Source organism: Cetorhinus maximus, chromosome 18 (genome assembly GCF_964194155.1).
Source record: "Cetorhinus maximus chromosome 18, sCetMax3.hap1.1, whole genome shotgun sequence".
Classification (NCBI taxonomy): domain Eukaryota; kingdom Metazoa; phylum Chordata; class Chondrichthyes; order Lamniformes; family Cetorhinidae; genus Cetorhinus; species Cetorhinus maximus.
Window position 1 is genome coordinate 12,523,890 of NC_135896.1, and position 16,406 is coordinate 12,540,295.

At 47.6% G+C, this 16,406-nt stretch overlaps 1 protein-coding gene across 1 annotated transcript in view; it reads left to right on the forward strand.

The window, feature by feature from the left end:
• The window catches only part of LOC144692936 (acetyl-coenzyme A synthetase 2-like, mitochondrial), a 66,027-nt gene that overhangs the window by 34,531 nt on the left and 15,090 nt on the right, over positions 1-16,406 (forward strand). Inside the window, exons 7-8 of the mRNA XM_078562100.1 lie at positions 10,231-10,368; positions 11,432-11,524. Of these exons, the coding sequence (XP_078418226.1) occupies positions 10,231-10,368; positions 11,432-11,524 (231 nt within the window). The remainder of the gene's footprint in view (positions 1-10,230; positions 10,369-11,431; positions 11,525-16,406) is intronic.

Below are 16,406 nucleotides of genomic sequence, written 5' to 3' on the forward strand. Positions count from 1 at the left end.
AAAAAGCGGTATAAATGTAAAAAGTGACTGGGTAACTTAGGAGTCAAACGGAGATTGCGGGCACTGAGCCTGACTGCTTCCATTCTTATCTCAGGGGCCTTATAAGGCCCCAGCCTCAGCTGAAACACTCATTCATAGCTTTTTACCTTCAGACTTGACTATTCCAATACACTCCTGACTGGTCTCCCACATTTGAGGTCATCCAAAAATTGCTGCCCATGTCTTCACTCGCGCCAAGTCTCGTTCCCCCATCTGCCCTGAGCTCACTGACCTGTACTGGTTCCCCGCTCAAGTAACGTCTTGATTTTAAAATTCTCTTTGGTGTTTTCCAATCCCTCCATGGTCTCGCCCTCCCTATCCCTGTGATCTCCTCCAAACCCACAGCCTTCTGAGAAGTCTGTGCCCCTCTAATTCTGGCCTTTTGAGTGTTCCTGACCTTAATCGCGCCTCTGTGGGCAGTCGCGCCTTCAGTTGCTAGAGTGACCAACCGTCCAGGGTTTTCCAGGACTGTCCTGTAATTCAGCCTTTCATCCCGGGTCCCACAGGTCAGGCCTTCCCAGGACACGTTTTATCCCTTTTTTTTTTTGTGCATGCATTGGCCGCAGCAGGTCCGCGGCTTGTGTCTGGAGCTGTCCTGTCTGGGTGTCTGGGAGTTGGGCCTAGCAGGCGGCAGCATCAGAATCTGGGCGGGCCATGGACCTGCGATACCCTCCCCTCCTCCGTGTGCTCTGAAGATTTTGCCAGCAACCCCCCCCCACCCCCCCACCCTCCCCCTCCACTGCTCTCACAGGTTTGGAGCACATCCCCCATCCCCCTCCCTCACTCTCAAGGATTCAGCGAAGTGTCCCTTACTTTGTTCGACCGAAGTCGGTCACCCTTCCAGCCGCCTAGGCCCTAAGCTCAGAAATACCCTCCCTACGTCTGTCTCCCTCTCTCAATCTCACTTTCCTCCTTTAAAACACTCTTTAAAACCTACTGCTTGAACAAGGTCATCTGATATTATGTGGTTTGCTGTCATGTTTTGTTTTATTATGCTCCTGTGAAGTGCCTTAGGATGCTTTATTACTTTAAAGACACTATATAAATATGAGTTGTTGTTGTTGTTGTGTGGGGCCCCTTCGAAAGGCCATCTCTCACCACTTGGAATCCACACTGTCTATGATGTTAACAGAGCCTTGGCGGATCTGCTGGGAACTTTGTACAGAACCCTTTGTGCATTAGGACCAGCTGGGTTACCCCTTTCCACGCTCCCCCAGTGTTAAACTGTGAGCTGGTGGTGGTGGAACGGAAGCAGAGCTGGACTCAGCAGTTCGATGGTGACCTGCAACGTAACAAGGAGCTAACAACCAAGCATTGCCGCCAATAGTGAGCAGCCTCAGATTGACGGCTGCTATCTGACTTCAGTCCCAGATGCTGTGTGTTGTGTGTGTGTCCTCAGCAGCAGATAAAGGCAGACATAACATGTCAGTCCTGGACATGGGTAAATTTTGGTTTCAGCCTGATAATGCTATGAATAATCCTTTGCAAAGGAACCTGTGTCAAACTGAGGGAGGTGCAGCAGCGACTGAATAGGAAAGGGAATGCTCATGAAATATTATGAATGCATTGGCTGAGGGAAAATCAGAATCTTACTTCACAGTTAGTTAGAAGAGTGGAACCGGAGGCTATGGATAGGATGGTTGGGGTGGGGGTGGGCGGGGGGGGGAAAGGAAATTGGAGGGAGTGGAATCTGAAGAGTTCCCTTGCTCAGAGCTACAGAATAAATAGTTTGTGCTTGGAAAGTGTGAGGTTTTTGTAATGATATGTCATGCAAGGAAATGGAGGCTGCAAGGGGAGATTTTAAGAGTACTAGAAGAATGAGTTTTGATTGGTCAAATGGTCTTTCTCATCCCCGCCTTTTCTCATCGTCTCATAGTGGCATTCACGCCAGCTGGTGTTTCAGAGAGAGACATGCCTGGGCCTCAGGTTATATGGTCTTCGGGGGTTGAGTAATTAGTAGAGAATGGAGCTGATGGTTTCAGATAACTGATTACAGATTTAGAAATGATAACGTGACTGTTTATAACCTGCTGTGTGAGCTCTCCATTGAAATACTTCCACAGCGAAAGATTAAAAAGGATTTGTTTTTTCCCTTAGAGGAAGCCTCAAGAGCTGGTGCAGGAGTGGGGGGGCTAGAAGTGGCGGTGGGTGGGGGGTGGTGTGTGCGTGGGTGGTGTGTGCGGGGGTGGTGTGTGCGTGGGTGGTGTGTGCAGGATGCTGCTAAACCTGTGAGGGCGGCAAGGGGTTGCTGGCAAAATCCTTCCGTGCAAGGGGATGGGGGAAGTGGGGGGGCTGGTGGGTGTCCCACCCAGATTCTGATGCTACTGCCTGCAGGTTGCAGGACTAGGGACGCCTCCAGGCTTTTCGGTTTCCCCCCTCTTCTCCTGCGTACAGCTTTAATGAGACGGCATTTAAGGTTATTTGAAGGGCTAAGGGCTCAGAGAAGAACAATGGGAAAATAATCCAAGTTTCAGGCACGAGTAAGGAAGGTAAATCTATTTTCAGTGAGGATGGGGCAGCGGAGAAGAAAGTGAAGGGGCATCACCATCCAACCCGTTAAAATAGTCTAAATGTAGAGACTGACTCTGGGTCAAATCGGAGAGCGTGGCCGTAGAGTGAAGAGTTCTTCCTTGGAGGAAGGAGAGTGCAGGGAATAGTTTTGTGTTTCAAGCGCTCCTCCTTTTACAGAACAAATAAACAATTACTACTTGTATTTATATAGCACCTTTCATGACTTCAGGATGCCCCAAAGTGCTTTACAATCAAATTTATTTTTTGAGGTGTACTCACTGTTGTAATGTAAGGAATGCAGCAGCCAATTTTCAGCAAGTTCCCTCAAACTTGATAATGACCAGTGCTGTTGATTGAGAGATCAGTATTGACCAGGACACTGGAGAGAACTCCCCAGCTCTTCTTTGAAAGAGCGGCATGGGACCTTTAGTATCCCCTTGTCAAAACAGTCGGATTTCATATCTCATCCAAAGGACAGCACCTCTATCAGTCCTGCGCACCCTTAGTACTGCACTGGAGTGTCAGTCTAGATATTTGTACTCAAATCTTTGCCGCGGTGGAGGGGTCAGGAGAGACCGCGGTGCGGTAGAGCTGGGTGAACTCAGCGTCCACGTGAAAACTGGTGCTGTGCCTTTGGATGATTTTTCTGAGGGGCAGCACGTCGATGAGAAATAGGAGGGCCAAGGATTGATCCTTAGGGGACATCAGAGGCAACGGTGAGGGAGCAGGAAGAGAAGCCATTGCAAATGATATTCTGGTGACGATTAGATAGATAAGAATGGAACCAGGTGACAGCAGTCCCACATAGCTGGTCGACAGTGGAGAGGTGCTGGAGGAGGATGGTGTGGTCAATCGTGTCGAAGGCTGCAGACAGGTTGAGGAGGACGAGGAGGGAAAGTTTACCTTTGTCACAGTCACACAGGATGTCATTTGATAAGAGCCGTTTTACTGTGGCAGGGATGGAAACCCGATTGGAAGGATTCAAACATGGATTCCGGGAAAGAGAAGTATGGACTTTGGAGGTGACAAAATGTTGAAGGAGTTTGGAGAAGACGGGGAGGTTGGAGATGGGATGGTGGGTTGTAAGGACTGTGGCAGTTACGGGTTCGTTTTGTTGAAGAGTGGGAGACAGCACATGAGGAGAAAGAACTGTTAACAATATTAGCTAACATGGGAGCCAGGAGGGGAGGTTTTGGTCAACAGTTTAATGGGGGTGGGATAGACGAAGCATTAGGTGGGTTTCATTAGGTGGTTCAATGTTGGGCTCAGAGAGAGAGCAAGCCGTGAGATAGGGGAGAAGCTAGAGAGTGATACGAGTTCAGGCCCAGGATGGGAGGAGTGGGGTGCAGTCTTTAGCAGAAGTTCAGTCCTGTGGGCTAGGAGGGATGTGGCAGAGGCAGCTGACTGAATGGCCTTGATCTTAGTGATAGAGTGTTATCACAGAGTGAGGGTGAAACATGAGCCCCTTGCACTTATTGGTGAAGATGGAGGAGGCAAGCGAGAGGGGTTTATGAGGGCAGTTTCCAGTAGAGAAAAGAACTGGGGATTACCTTTGCATCCTAGGATGATCCTGGATTCGTGAGCTGTTTTAGCAGGCGAGAGCAGGAACTCTGTAGTGCTTTATGTGGTCCAGCCAAATCTGGTAGCGAATGGTTAAACCAGTTGCCCGCCTTATCCATTCAAGACTGCATCGCTTGGATTTATAGGAGTGGAGATGAAGGTCATACTAGGAGCAGCAGGGAATGGCCAGTGTGTGAGACAGTGATGCTTTAGTGGGGACTAAGAGGTTGAGGGTAAAGGTGCGTTTAACTAATTAGTGGCTGCAGAAGTATTGTGAAATGGGGGACCAAAGGTGAAACAATTCCTTAAGTGTCCCAAAAAGCAAATTCTATTCTACTCAAGTGCCAGGATTTCCCGGTCGGCGAGCTGGGGGGCGGGGTCTGCTCGCCGACGCGTCAAATGATGCAGGATGGCGTCGGGCGGAACTCCCGACGTCACCGCGCCCCATTTCAATTTTCAGGTCGGCGGGGGCTCAGCAAAATCAGCTGTGCGCCCGCCGACCTGTCAATGGCCAATTGAGGCCATTGACAAAGTAATTAACACAATTAGTGGACCTGCCCGTCCAACCTTAAGGTTGGCGGGCAAGCCGGGAGCCCTGGCGGGAATTAGAAAAAGCATCAAACCTCATCCACGGGCGAGATGAGGTTTCATGTAGGTTTTTAAAAATTTAATAAAAGTGTAACTAAAAGTGATGGACATGTCACGTGAGGGGACATGTCAGGGAAATTTTTTTTTCCGTTTTTAGCAGTTTTTAATGTGGAGCCAATCTCCCTGAGGCAGCACTTAGCCTCAGGGAGATGAGTGCGCTCTCTCGCACGCATGCGCAAAAGAGCGCACTCTCGGCTAAGGGAATCCCCTTTTCCCCTTCCCGCACAGGGAGTGCATAGCGCTTCCTGGCGGATGTCACGCTGGGCGGGTCTTAACTGGCCATCCCATGTAAAATGGCGGCACGCCCCCGATTTTGGGGGGGGGTGGGGGGGGGGGGGGCGGCGCCGATCAGAGGCAGGCCTCCACGCGCCCGCTCCTGAACTTCCCCCTCCCCGACTGGGGGAAAATTCTGCCCAAGGGCTCTGACTGATTCTAACCAGACTCCATAAGCATTAATATAAGAGAGAGATAGATGGCTGGTCTGTCAGCTCCCTCACCACAGCGCTGGAACGGCCGAGAAACCAAATTCATATGAGGGTGCACAAGAGCTGCTGTGTCCCAGCACTTAGTGTCAGTGGCGATGCCTCCCAGTGCTTCTGTCTCAGACAGTGGGCACACCGTACAGCACCTGCCGGGTTGATTTTTATATGGACTTTGCTCCCCCCGGAAAATGGCGATTTTGTCGACAATTTGCTCAGCTCGCTCCCCGACGTGTTGGAGCAGATATCTTTTATTTAGGTTTCCCACTGTGGCTTCTGCTTTGAATGAAGAAACCTCTCCGTTCCAGGTGAAAGTTTAAGGAAGTTAAATCTATTTTCAGTGGGTGCGGGGATGTGGAATGAAGCTGGAGGGACATCACTGTGCCTGATGAAGTAGTACGAATGTAGACAGTGATTCTGAAGTCCGAGGGCCTTATCGCAGAGTGAGGGGTGATTCCTTAATAGCGGAAGGGGACTTGCAATGGAATAGTTTGTGTTTCAATTGATATCTTTTTTTTTAAACAAACATACGAATTAGGGGCAGGAATCGGCCACTCGGCCCCTCGAGCCTGCTCTGCCACTAATAAGATCAAGGCTGATCTGATTGTAACCTCAACTCCACCTTCCCGCCTACCCCCGATAACCTTTATAAGGGTGATGAGGACTCGAAACGTCAACTTTATTCTTCTCCGCCGATGCCGCCAGACCGGCTGAGTTTTTCCAGGTAATTCAGTTTCTGTTTTTGTTCCCATTAACCTTTCACCCACTTGCTTATCAAGAATCTACCTAGCTCTGCCTTTGAAATATTCAAAGATTCTGCTTCCACCGCCTTTTGAGGAAGAGAGTTCCAAAGACTCGCGATCCTCTGAGAGAAAAAGATTTCTCCTCATCTCTGTCTTAAATGGGCGAGCCCTTATTTTTAAACCGTGAATGGAATTTTTAACAGAACAGAATGCAGTCCCTCTGAGCTGGGCCAAGAACCATAAAATTATGTACATTGTGGTAATTGATTAACAAAATAATAAACTTGTTCATTGACTTTTGCTTTGAACCTTTCTGGAGACTAGGAATGATCTCTGGTGATGTTAGTCTGATATCAATTTGTTCACTGGTTTCAACACCAATTAATACCTCAGTTAAAATAACACTGAGGAGTGTCAGATGATTGCGATCGGGTGTTAGTCAGCTAATAGCAAAGCATTGACCCCAAGATTGATCACTGATAACATAATAGCATAGATTGTTGAAAAATAGCTCTTCATTAGAAACTGTGGCAGAGGTTTATAATCTCCATCACATTGTGACTGCTCATGTGGTCCTCACCTTGTGGGGCATGTGCTTTGAGACCTGACATCCCTAGCCTATAAAAGTGGAGAAGCTCAGCTTGATTGAAACATGTAAGATCCTGAGGGGTCTTGACAGGGTGGATGTGGAGAGGATGTTTCCTCTTGTGGGAGAATCTAGAACTAGGGGGTCACTCTTTAAAAATAAGGGGTCGTCCATTTAAAAGGGAAATGAGGCGAAATTTTTTTCCCTCAGAGGTTCGTGAGAATTTGGAACTCTCTTCCTGAAAAGGCGATGGAAGCAGAGTCTTTGAATATTTTTAAGGCAGAGGTGGATAGATTCTTGGTAAGCGGGGGGAGTGATAGGCTATCGGGGGTAGGCGGGATGCAGATTTGAAGTTACTATCAGATCAGCCATGATCTCATTAAATGGTAGACCAGGGTCAAGGGGCTGAATGGCCTACTCCTGCTCTTTGTTTGTAACTATCCCTCTCCATTTCATCTTGACCTGGAGCTCAGTTCCTTGATTATAGAAATGTAATGCAGAGTTAACCACTGACTAATGTAGGCCATGGGGAGGTTTTTCCCATTGTCGGGTGGGCATGGCGGGCAGGTCCAATTAACGGGCAGTCAGCATGGAACGCGCGCTGATAACCTCAGCGCTGCCGGAGTGGGAGCAGGAGGACCGCGAGCGTTGAAGTGTGTGCGTGCGGGGGGGAGGGGCTGTGCTCAGTGAAAGCTCCCTGAAGGCACAGAGCCGCCTCAGGGAGCTGAAGATTTTTAACGTGAAAAATAACGATTTCAAAAATAAGAAAAACATGTCCCCGCATGTGACTCTGTCACCCAAACAGGGACGGGTGAAAAATGAGTTTAAAAATATTTTATTGTTTTTTTTTTAATCACTGTTGGAAACCTCAAACCGCCCATGGATGAAGTTTCGCAAAATATACAAAGGCCGCCTGGCCTGTTTGCCCGCCCGCCAACCGTAAGGTTGGACGGGCAGTGAAAAGTTCAATTTAATTAATTGATTAATGGGCTTGGGAGCCCTCTTAATTGTCGCTCTCGCATGCGCCCACCGACCAGAATATCGCGCGAGTGCACAATGACGCCGGGACACTCGGCCGATGTCATCACCCGCTATTACGCGCTCACGCGCGTCGGGTGCGGCACCCACACGCCCAGCTGAAAATCCCGCCCCGTGACTTGCTAGTTCGCTTTGTCCAGAACAGCAGGACCAAAGGACACAGCCTGATCTTAAAGAGGTGGTTTTTGGTGGGGGGGGCGGTGATGTGGGGGCCGGTGGGAATTCAAAACTAATTGGCTGGAAACAATATCGGTGTTCATTGTAGCCTAACCCACCCAGTAGGAAAGCGACAGGGTCAGGCACAAGGCTGAGTTTATACCCCACCTGATTTTAACCTCCATTGAGGTTAGTGGAAAGTAATGTTGGGCGAGGGTTAAAATTGGCATGTCACCCAATCCCGTAGGTTTCCCACCCAGCATGTTAAATTAAAATTACCCCCAATATTTCAGTGAACGAGTGCACAATCTATGGAAACAGACTCCTTAGGGAGACAGGGGATGCGGGTAGCGCAGATTCATCCAAATTCAGTACATTTCTTTCAGGGGAATATTTAGTATATGATTGATTTGAGACACATGGCAAGTATAACATTGCTTGGGAGGAAAAGGCTTTAATTCCCAAAGATCTTGACCAGTGAGCCTCATGCCTGGCTCGAATGGATAGAGATTGATTGCTACAATTAGTCAACAACTCTCATTATCACAAAACAAAAACAGAATTACCTGGAAAAACTCAGCAGGTCTGGCAGCATCGGCGGAGAAGAAATCAGTTAACGTTTCGAGCCTTCATGGCCCTTCGGCAGAACTGGAGCAAACTGGAGCAACTCTCATTATTGTTGCTTCTTGTGACTAGCAGGATGGTAAAAGAAGAAAATTAGCCAGATCTTGGCCTTTTCACATCTAGCAATCCGTATACTCCATTGCTCACTGGGGCCGAGTTATGACAGTGCCCTCTTCGTGCTGGAGGGAATCTGTCTTCTGCCTATTCCCGTACAATGCTTCCAAGTGCCCCCGAGAGTATTAGCTGCCTACTCTCGCACTTGTCTCTCTGACTGCCTGGAAAATAGCTTCAAATAATCCCTGTACAGCTCGCTGAGTTTGTCTGGTGAGTAGCTGACCCACAACAACAGCAACAACATACAGTTTACATAGCACCTTCGAAAGCTCCAAAACGGTTCAAAGGAGCGTTAATAAAACAAAATATCACACCCAGCAGGAAAGTTTCAGATTCACTTCCTGTTCTCTGTTGAGTTAGCTGGACTGTGGTGTGGCAGGAGTGGGATGGTCCCTGCATTCAGCCTCAGCATGTTTTGGCCTCAGTACCTACTCTAGATTGCTAACCAATGGCGATTTGCATACTGATGGCCACCTTTGTGTGTGGCTGCATCAAGCGGTGCGTAGACCCTCAGTACGCAAACACCAAGTGTCACTACGTGCTGAGGTTCTACCTGTCCCCGGTGTTGCGAAGGATGGGTCTGGCCACGCTGCCGCGGAACGCTCCAAGTAGTTGGACCGTGCCGTACCACCTGTCCCTGGTGGAAAAATTTATGCAGAAAAACACCTTTGACCACAAGTCCATCAGGCAGTGGTCAGCACGTAACGTCCTAGAGGCCCTGAGGGAAAAGGAGAGGGTGGACCCTGTGGGATGGTTCCCCAAGCAGACTGTCAAAGTCATTTGGCAGAATGCCTCATCGCCAGAACTTTCCAACAAGCACCAAGACGTAGCTTGGCTGGTGGTGAGAAAGGCCCTCCCCGTCAGACCCTTCCTACACGCCAGGAGGCTCACCCCCTCTGCACGTTGCCCTCGAGGTGGCTGTGGTGGGGAAGAGACCGTTGTTCACCTCCTTGTGGATTGTGCCTTTGCAAAGAAAGTCTGGAGAGAGATGCAGTGGTTGCTGTCGAGGTTCATCCCGAGCAGTTCGGTGACACAGGACTCTGTGCTCTACGGGCTGTTCCCAGGGACACACACCGAGACAAACATCAACTGCAGCTGGAGGATCATCAACTCGGTGAAAGAGGCGCTTTGGTCTGCCCGAAACTTGTTGGTCTTCCAGCACAAAGAGTTGTCCCCGACCGATTGTTGCGGACTGGCACAATCCAAAGTCCAGGACTACGTGCTGAGGGACGCACTAAAGCTTGGGGCAGCTGCCGCAAAGGCGCAATGGGGAAGGGTCGCTGTCTAAGACCTTTCTACCACAGCGCACCGAGAGACTGGGAACTGTTTAGAGCCCCTCGGGCTGTACAGATCAAAATGAAAGGCTGTAAATGATTGTAATATTGTTTGTACTGATGCACCTGGTGATACATTTTGTAAAAGTTTAACCTGGATTGTACCCTTGTAATGTTGTTTTTGAAATGGTTTGGAATGTGATTGAAGATATTTTATGAATAAAGTATATTTTTACAAAAAAAAAAGATTTGCATTTATATAGCACCTTCAATGTAGAAAAGCATTCCAAAGTCCTTCACAAAATAGAAAATAGAAAAGATTCCTAGGCAGTGAGCTGGAAGGCCATGCGGTGAGGCTGGAATCGGGTTTGGCTGTGATCCTCCTGTGGTTGAATAGCCTGAATGCACTCACTGTCAAGACACGTGTATGAAGGATGGTTCTCTTGCCCTACGTTTAGGCCGTTACTGGGAGACAGTTGAAAGGTTAAAGATCAACCATTTCTACGGCGCGCCCACAGCAATCCGACTCTTGCTGAAGTACGGAGATACCTGGGTGAAGTCGCACGATCGCTCCTCGCTGAAAACGCTGGGCACAGGTCAGTATGTAATATGTACCGTGTGACAGGACCACGTGGGTACCTGGCCGCTGAAGGCTGCACTGGGAAATGTTAACCTGCTCGGGGAAGGTGCTGGAAGTGAGCAAGGCATCAACACATGCCTTTCCCCGCCCATTAGGTCGATCTCACATAGCTCCCCAGGGAAGATGTCCAGTGGTGGATTACTTGCCAGCACCTGTCAGTCTGGATGTGGGCAGAGGGACAGCAGTTCAGTCAAAGGGGGAAGAGATAACTGATCTCTCCCACACTCTGACTGGAATGAGTGGCAAATTGCCAATCACTCCCTGACCCAGTATGACTCTGAACTCAGACACTGTGACATTGCGACTGAGGACTATAATCCTTGTGCTCCCGTAACCCAGTTTCTCGGAAGCTGATCCCCCAGTTGGTCAATGAATCATAGAACCGTACATCACAGAAGGAGGCCATTTGGTCCATCTTACCTGTGCCAACTCTTTGAAAGAGCTATCCAATTGGTCCCACTCTCTTGCTCTTTCCCTTTACCTCTACAGGTATTTTTCCAAGTGTTTATCCAATTCTCTTTTGAAAGTTGTCATTGAATCCATCACCCTTTCAGACAGCACATTCCACATCATAACATCTGACAGTGTAAAACAATTCTCATCCCTCCCCCAGCTGTTCTGACATTTACATTAACTCTTTGTATTCTGGTTACCGACCCGCCTGAGAAGGGAAACAGATTCTCCTTATTTACTCTATCAAAACCCCATCATAGTTTTGAAACATTTATTACATCTCCCCTTAACCATCCCTGCTTGAGGGAAAACAATCCCAGTTTCTCCAGACTCGCCACATAACTGAAGTCCCTTGTCTCTGGTACCATTCTAGTAAATCTCCTCTGCACCAAGGCCCTAACATCCTTTCTAAGGTGTGATGCTCAGAATTGGGCACAATATTCCAGCTCCTAAACAGTGTTTTTGAAAGGTTTAGTATAATTTCTGTTCCAGAATTCAGGGTCTCATTTAACATATTTATTTGGCAATGAATGAAATTAACTTTCTCGTTCTAATTGACTTCTCAGTTGGAGAACCCATCAACTCCGAGGCATGGAACTGGTATTATAAAGTTGTTGGGGAAGGCCGATGTCCAGTGCTGGATACTTGGTGGCAGACAGGTAAGCGGGCACAGCCAATGTAGGCCCATTATTATACATACCATGCAATGCCCATGCTCTAGTCTATGGCGTATTTAACATTGGGGGTGGCGGCTGGGTATATTGCTCAATGGTTCAGTTCTGTATTTGATTATATAAGTCTGTTTACTATTAATGCTCACTGTGCTTGATTGATTAAGCCTTATGTGGAGTCAGAGAAAAGTAAACAAATCTGTAGGAAGCACTGGAAGGCACAGCCATAAGCATGGAGCAGACATTTTAAAGCATTGTATGAAGCACCGTGAATAAAACCTGTTACCCATACAGAAACTAGTGTCATCTCTGCATAGATCCGAGATATAAAATATACAACAAAGTGGCAACAAGGATGATGGAAAAAAGTTTAAATCTACCGACTCCTGCACCTTTCTGGAACACTGGAGGCTGAGGAGATCAGAATTGCTTCACATATACCAGTCCAGCGATCCTCCATTTGTGATCTCAGCTGTGTTGTTGGTTGAAGGAATTGATTGAAGATTGGGTACATCATTGTAGGGTGGGAGTAAGAGACAGAGGCAGATTCTCCCTGGGGCTTTGCCTTCCAGCACATCAAGCACCGCTACAACCTACATTCTTAATGACAGAAAGAATTGCATTTATATAGCATCATTTAAAGAGCTCAGCATGTCCCAAAGCCTTTATAGCTAATGAAGTACACTTTTACAGTGTAGTAACTGCTCTAATGTGGCAGCCAATTTGTTCACAGCAAACTCCCACATGCCACAACGTGATAATGACCAGATAATCTATCTTAGTGATGTTGATGGGGGGATAAATATTGGCCAAGACAACGGGTGAACTCATCAGCTCATTATATAGATGATTGTTGCTACAGTTCTAAATATTGAGGTGTTCCAGTGATCCCTTATGCAGACCCCAAGCTTTGAAGGCGTGTGCTCACACTGTCCGAGGCAACAATAAGGTAACTTGTTGACAGGCAGCCATTTGCGTTTGGTGCTGAAAGACATCAAAAGAAGGCTGTTCAAAACCTGTTCAAATCATCTTCCAGTGCTGAGCTTCAATTAGTGGCGGAACTGGTCATTTTTGAATGATGTGAGTCCCATCTCCAGAAAGAACAGTGGGTTCATGGAGGATTACAGGTTAAAAGAAATAAGTACAGCTTATGCCTAAATATAAAATTAAAATGATAATGTAAGAGAGTAAGAGTGAAGGCAATGCAAGCAACTGTTTCAAAAGTTGTAATTTTTACAAAAGCGTTACTTTTTCCATCTCCCCACCTCACTCCTCTCCCTTGTTGACGTCCTGCTGTGATGTGGCTCTGTTTGTACTGTGTGCCCTCTAGTTATAGCCCTATGGGTGCTGTAACATGGATTCATATTTTTTGAGTGTGTGATGATATTAGCATAAGTGGTCCCAATCTCCTCACACCCTAACTTGAAGAGCGGTCAATGTAAGGTGGTAGAGTGAGAGAGAGAGAGAAACTTGAGTATTGCTGAAAAAGAGATATGCTGATGAAGCTTTTCACCTTACACTCATCAGGCTTTTTTTGAATTAAACAGAAGCGTGGGGGGACAATAGTTCCCTGGTGAATTCTCCATGGCAAAACCTCAACCAATCAGAGTCGAGTTGCCAACCAACCAGTGCCCTTTTCTCATGCAGTATAAATTGTCGCTCCTTTTGAAATTTGGCATTCTTGCATTTGTCCTGATGAGTGCAAGATGAAAACCTTCGACAACATGTCTCTTTTCTCAGCAATACTCAAGCTCTGTATTACCGAGAGAGACTGCTCGATTATGTGACTGTTAGTTAGGAGGCCTCCGCATCACGCACCATTTAAGCTGCAAGAGAACTTTTCTGAGGTTCTCTGACTGACAAATAACCGTTGCGGAGCCATTAGTTTGACATGATGTCTGGGAAAGTTGAATGGAAGGCTCTGATCGAGTTGAGAGATACACAACTCGGCTGTAAAATGCTGAAGTCTGGGGTGGGGGGGGAGGGTGGAGTCTGTGCTGCGATTGGAAACCACTGCAGCTGTCCGAACAGCTGTTGCTGTCATTGAGGTTATTGGCCTTAAAGAGGTGTCATCCGCATAGAAAAATGTCTGGCAACTTTCTTGAACGGAGACGGGCCTGAAGAGCTTGCCATGTGATGTTGCGGCTTTCCCCCGATTTGTTGGTTGGTGTCCGGTGTGTTGTACATGGATCGTCTAAAACGTCCAGATATCTGTGGAGGCAAACCCCACTTCTGTACCAATGAGGAGAAGAGTCAGTGAATCTGCGTTGTGGGGGGGTGGGGGGGGTTGTTGTTATTTGAGAGAGGAATGCTCACCGTGATTCCGGGAGATTTTCCTGCTCTCCATAGCCAGGAGGAACAGTGGGTTCGTGGAGGATTACAGGTTAAAAGAAATAAGTACAGCTTAAGCTTAAATATAAAATTAAAATGATAATGTAAGAGAGTAAGGGTGAGGGCAATGCAAGCAACTGTTTCAAAAGTTGTAATTTTTACAAAAACGTCACTTTATCCTCTCTCCACCTCACCCATCTCCCCTTGTTGATCTCTTGCTGGGATGTGGCTCTGCTCATACTGGGTGCCTTCTGGCTATAGCCCTATGGGTGCTGTAATATGAGCCCATATTTGTGAGAGTGTGTGATGGTATTAGCATAAGTGGCCCTGATTTCCTCACACCCTAACTTGAAGAGCAGTCAATGTAAGGTGGATAGATCGAGAGAGAGAGAGAGAGAGAGAGAGAGACATGAGTATTGCTGAAAAAGGGGACACGCTGTTGAAACTTTCTGCCTCGCACTCATCAGGCTTTGTGCCTTTTTTGAATTAAACAGAAGTGTGAGGGACAATAGTTCTGAAATATTGGTGGGCAAGGAATGTTGGCCTGGATTCTTGTTACACAAGAACATAAGGGATAGGAGCAGCAGTAGACCATTCAGCCCATCAAGCCTGCTCCGCCATTCAATACGATCATGGCTGACCTTGGGCTTCAACTCCACTTTTCTTCCCACTCCTTGATTCTCCGAGAGACCAAAAATCTGTGCACCCCAGCCTTAAATGTGTTCAACGATAGAGCCTCCACAACCCTCTGGGGTAGGGTTGCCAATTGGTGGTTGGATGTATTCCTGGATATTTCATCACATGACCTTCTGCCTCCAGCTGCCCCCCACCTGCTTCTGCCATCGGTCGATCAATATGTGAAAACTCATGTGCCGCCTGTCCCTCAGTCAAACAGCATTTATTCCCATTTCCGATTTTTTCTTTTAACTACTAAGTTAAAGTGTTCAAACAATATAAGATGAAACGCAATTTAGATGCCCCAATGATTTTGCTGCCTGATTATTTGCAGGTTCGATCTGGCAATTAATCTCTAACTTCTTGAACTCCAGGACAATCCTGGAGGGTTGGTAACCCTGGTTCCGGGAGAGTTTCCTTCTCCCGGACAAATACTGGAGTCTTTTTTGTGGCGGGAGAGTCGGTTACCAACTGGGTGATTGGCAAAGAAGCAGAGATGACATGAGGCAACATTTTTTAACAATTTTTATAACAGGGGAGGTGTTTGTGAGGGCTAGTAACCCTACCGAGCTGTGCGCCCATGTCAAAAGGGGCGTGGGTAGGGGAAACAGGTGTCCCATGACTCTTAACTTATGACTCCAAGTAGCCAGTTGTGCACACCCGCGGCCAGACACCAGGTTCTCAACTTGGCAGCCGTGCAAAGCTAAGTGAGGTGCCCATCAGCTTTGGCTGGTGTGGTGGAGGATGCCACCCCTTCTGATGTGCACAAAGACTGGGAATGGTGGATCAGGCAGGAGATCCTAACAAGTTAGCTGGACAATGGCTCAGAAGGTAGAGATTGGCAAGCTGTGTGGCACATCCGGTGCACTGTCATGACGCTTAGTGAGGCAAGTGGCCAGTGAAGAGCCTGGAGTCTCTCACTGTGTGAGCCCCATATAAGAGCAGGGGGCTTATGCTAAACCTGTTTAAAATAAGTTAAACGGCAGCTAGTGTGCAGTGTATGGTTCTGATTACAGCATTAAGGAAGGGGGTGATAAACGAGAGAGAGTACAGAGGAGATTTATGAGGAGGTTGCCAGGAATGGAGAATTTTAGCTATGATCAAAGATTGGATAGGCTGGGGATGATTTATTTGGAACAGAGGAGGCTAAGGAGGAATTTAATTGATGAGCATAAAATTAGGAGGAGTCCAGATAGAGTGGATATGAAGGAATATTTCTGTTAGCAGAGAGGACAATAACCAGGGGACATAGATTTAAAGTAATTAGTAGGAGGATTAGAAGGGAGCTGAAGTGTAATTTTTCACCCAGAGAGCGGTTGTGTTCTGAAACTCACTGTCTGAAAGGGTAGAGGCAGAAACCCTCATCACAGTTAAATAATACCTGGGGCAGGATTTTCAGCTTGGCATGTGGGCGCGTGCCCGACACGCACGAACGTGAAATAGCGCGCGATATTTCGATCGGTGGGCGCGCGTGGGAGTCAGCAGCGCGCCCGTCGACAATTAGGAGGGCTGTCCAGCCCATTAATCAATTAATTAAAGTGAAATTCTCTCTGCCCATCCAACCTTACGGCTGGCGGGTGGGCGACTAGGCCAAGTGGCCTTTGCATTTTTTGCGAAACCTCATCCATGCATTTAATCAGGCGGGATGGGGTGGGTGCTTTCACAACTGCAGTAAGGCCTAAAACACCAAGGAAGTACTTTCAAAGTGTAGTCACTGTAATAATGTAGGAAACATGGCAGCCAGTTTGCACAGAGCACACTCCCACAAAGAACAATGTGATAATGACCACAGAATCTGTTTTTGTGATGTTGGTTGGGAGATAAATATTAGCCAGGACACTGGGGATAACTCCCCTGCTCTTCC